Source organism: Acipenser ruthenus, chromosome 8, assembly GCF_902713425.1.
Source record: "Acipenser ruthenus chromosome 8, fAciRut3.2 maternal haplotype, whole genome shotgun sequence".
Classification (NCBI taxonomy): domain Eukaryota; kingdom Metazoa; phylum Chordata; class Actinopteri; order Acipenseriformes; family Acipenseridae; genus Acipenser; species Acipenser ruthenus.
The window spans coordinates 39,202,465-39,206,070 of NC_081196.1; the positions used below are offsets into that span (position 1 = coordinate 39,202,465).

At 41.5% G+C, this 3,606-nt stretch overlaps 1 protein-coding gene across 1 annotated transcript; it reads right to left on the reverse strand.

The window, feature by feature from the left end:
* Nucleotides 1-928: 928 nt before the first annotated feature.
* On the reverse strand, nt 929-2,470 carry LOC117972802 (uncharacterized). The gene is made up of 2 exons (XM_059029660.1): nt 2,095-2,470; nt 929-1,176 (listed from the first exon to the last, which is right to left on the reverse strand). Exons 1-2 carry the CDS (start codon nt 2,468-2,470, stop codon nt 929-931), a joined length of 624 nt encoding a protein of 207 aa, XP_058885643.1.
* Nucleotides 2,471-3,606: the final 1,136 nt, after the last annotated feature.

A 3,606-nucleotide genomic window follows, 5' to 3' on the forward strand; every position in this document is an offset into this window, starting at 1 on the left:
GGAGAGAACGGGGTAAGATGATCCATTTTTTACATTTACACATTACTATGGCAAGGGAAATATATTATTCTTTCTAACAATGATGGCTATGTATACTTCAGGTTGTTGTGTATCCTTAGAAATCAATACATTTTATCTAGCTAATGCAGTTTTATAATTATGACTCGTCGAAAATCTCCCTCCCGATTAGAAAAGGCGCTGTCTAGGGGGTGATAGGTGGAAACCGGAAGGTAACCATATTAGGAGGGCGGGTAGCTGCAAGTACTCAGGACGATTCCATTGTAGTCAGCTGCGGGGCAGCCCTCTATTGGACAAACCAGGCGACGCGTTGATTGCAGGAAGGAGTTTTCTGGGTACAAAGGGAAAGAAGCTACATCAGGACCTCCCCTTGCGCTGAGACAATAATTGACCGGCCGGAGCTGGTGAATGTTTGTTTGTTTTGTTACATATTGTTTTTGTGTTTTCGTAGAGGAGCAGGAGGACGGGAGGCTGTCGCTACAGGGCCAGCATTAACCCCAGAGCACGCCCCTCATCGCACAGCACAACACAGCACAGTGCACGCACCACAGTACCCTTTGGAAAGAGCAGAGTTTCGTGCACAGAGGATTGTGGTTAAGGAGTGTCTATTTGTTTGTTATTTTTGGAACCTGGACCTTGTTTTGTTTTGCCCCGATACCACCGCTGGTAGCGGGGTGTATTATTTTTCTGTTTGGATTATTTTTGTGAATATTTCTGTTCTTGTTGGATTATAAAATTATTTGTTTTTGGGAGAATATGTTTGGACATTTTCAGTCTTTTGCACCACATCATTCATCCTGTCACACAATGTAACTTTTTTTTTTTATTTCAACAAGGTAACAATGATTACACAATTAGTATTGTGGTTACACAACTTTTAACATTTTTCTTATCCTTTCAATACTAGGCCCTATCCAACATGGCACTTGTCCAGGTTGCTGGGGGAAACAAACTGTTTCTCCATTCTTTGGGAAGGTGCCTTCATCCTTAGTGTGAAACAACATGGCTGTTCAGAGTTTGGTCTTTCCGTGACCACTGATGGCTCAAATTTGGTGTCAGGGAAAATATTCCTGTTGAAAGGAAAGATGCCCGTAGACCTGAATCCTGACAAGATGTTGCTTGGTGTCATTGCTGACATGAGTGCTCCATTCACAAGTCCTGGTATGTCATAAAGTGAAGCTGTCTTTCCGGGGTTTATTCACATCCAACCATCTGGGGCTTGGTTGTAGTATGTGTTGAGTGGCCCATAGACCGATTTGTCCAAGGGCTGCAGGCGATGTGATGTATGAGGAGGCAAAGTGAGCATCACAATGCCATTCTCCTTTGCAGTTTCAACAGCTTTCAGTGAAATGTGAGCCTTATGGTTGACCAGAATGAGCAGAATTGAGCAGTTTGTGTGACGGATGACATGCTCCAGATAAAGGACAAATTTCTCTTCATTTGTCCAGCCAGATTTTGTTACACAACCAATAGACCCTGTGGGTGCTCCTCTGACAAAATGATCCTTGTATCTGACACGTGGGAAAATGAACAAAGGTGGAATTGCATTCCCTGTAGCACTGACTGCACAAACAACTGTGACTAGCCCCCCTCTTTCACCAGACATTACTGAGCTAACTTGCTTTTTCCTCATCTCTGGCACAATTTGCTCCCGTGACTGCAAAGTTGTAATTCCTGTCTCATCCATATTGTAAATCATGTTTGGAGGGAACTTATTTCTGAAATGAAATGCAAAACACATTTAAAAGATACAATATGTTGAACACAATTGAGGCACTATCTTTGTAAAATAAATTCTACAGATTAGGAATCAGGCGTGTTTAGTTTATATTAACCATACCTGTCCATCACTAATGACAGATTGTTGAAGAATTCTCCCACATTGTGTTTATTGAAGGCAGTGGCCCTTTCCAAAGATGTGGCTTCTGGTGACGCATCTTGAATGAGTTGAACCAATCACGTCCTAGTAAGGATAGACCGGGGTTAAACTCATGGGAATACATTTTTTTGTTATAAAAAAATGTAGGCTTATATTCATAGATATTTATCTATTTCTTTATTTTCAAAAGTACTGACCTGCTCTTTCTTCCCTGCACCAGTTTTCTGGGACAGTGATGTCATTCCTCTTTGCTAATTCAAATGCAAGTTCTCTGCATTTCAGGGGACTTAGCCCATGAAACTGGTCAAGGAGTTTCTTTATATGACCTGCAAGTTCAGACTCAATTTTTTCATTAAAGATCTTCTGAGCTTCTGCTACTCTGTCGTAGCCTGATCTTGGTACTTCTCCTTGTTCTTGTTTATCCATATATCTCTTCAGTGTCATTCTGTCTATTTTCTGTGCCCTTGCCACTGATCGAATTGACTTCCCTTCTGCCACTTCCTTGGCTGCTCTTTCTATATCCTCCAGCGGGGTTGAACCCCTGTTTGTTTTGCGTTTATAGACTCGTGGCATAATTAAATCTGGTTTGTAATGTTAAAAAATACCATTTGAGTATATATATATATGGGTTAAACTGTAAATTATTTGAGCATGTAATCCTGACAATTAATAGAATGTAAATATCATAAGTGTGGGGTAAGTTGAGCTATTGGCTCAACCTGCCCCAGTCCTAGTGGCACATTTTATCCCACAACCACCATTTTGATTCGTACAGCAGCTCAGGCCCACTGCCATGCTTAGTTTATGACCTAATATTGTAACTTATATAGGCACCAACTAATAAGTAATACAGCCCAAAACATATCTACTTCCGTTCAGATACAAGAATCATGACACCTCAAACATAATAAAATCACCTGACATAGCAAAAATCAAATTTTTGGACCTAGCTCACTTACCACTTTCTCCATGTGCTCTCCTCCATCACATAGTCAGTGAAATGATTAACTCTTTCTAAATCTGTGGTCACATGATTCATTTTGTGTTTGGTTGCCTGGATACATGGGGTGGCTCATCTTACCCACAGGCTCGACTTACCCCGTTCTCCCCTACAATAGTGGGATTTACAGTCCCTGAACTAATCTTTTCTGTTCAATTATAACCAACCCCGACTCCAACTGCTAGCAGGGCCATCGGCGGTTTCGCTGCTGATCCCAGGTCACTCTCATGGCGATCAGGATTACACAGCCAGATCTCCATGTCTGGGTAGCGTGGACGGTTTTCAGCCCGTTTTCGCTGGCTTTGCAGCAGCACCGAGGTGAACAAACAGGACCTCTTTATACCTGACACCGTGCTGGAACACACTTATCTGCTGATTATCCACAGCTGGCAGGCTCTCACAGGAGCGTCAGGTACTCCATTAATCATTTATAATAATTACACATACAGTGCCTTGCGAAAGTATTCGGCCCCCTTGAACTTTGCGACCTTTTGCCACATTTCAGGCTTCAAACATAAAGATATGAAACTGTAATTTTTTGTGAAGAATCAACAACAAGTGGGACACAATCATGAAGTGGAACGAAATTTATTGGATATTTCAAACTTTTTTAACAAATAAAAAACTGAAAAATTGGGCGTGCAAAATTATTCAGCCCCCTTAAGTTAATACTTTGTAGCGCCACCTTTTGCTGCGATTACAGCTGTAA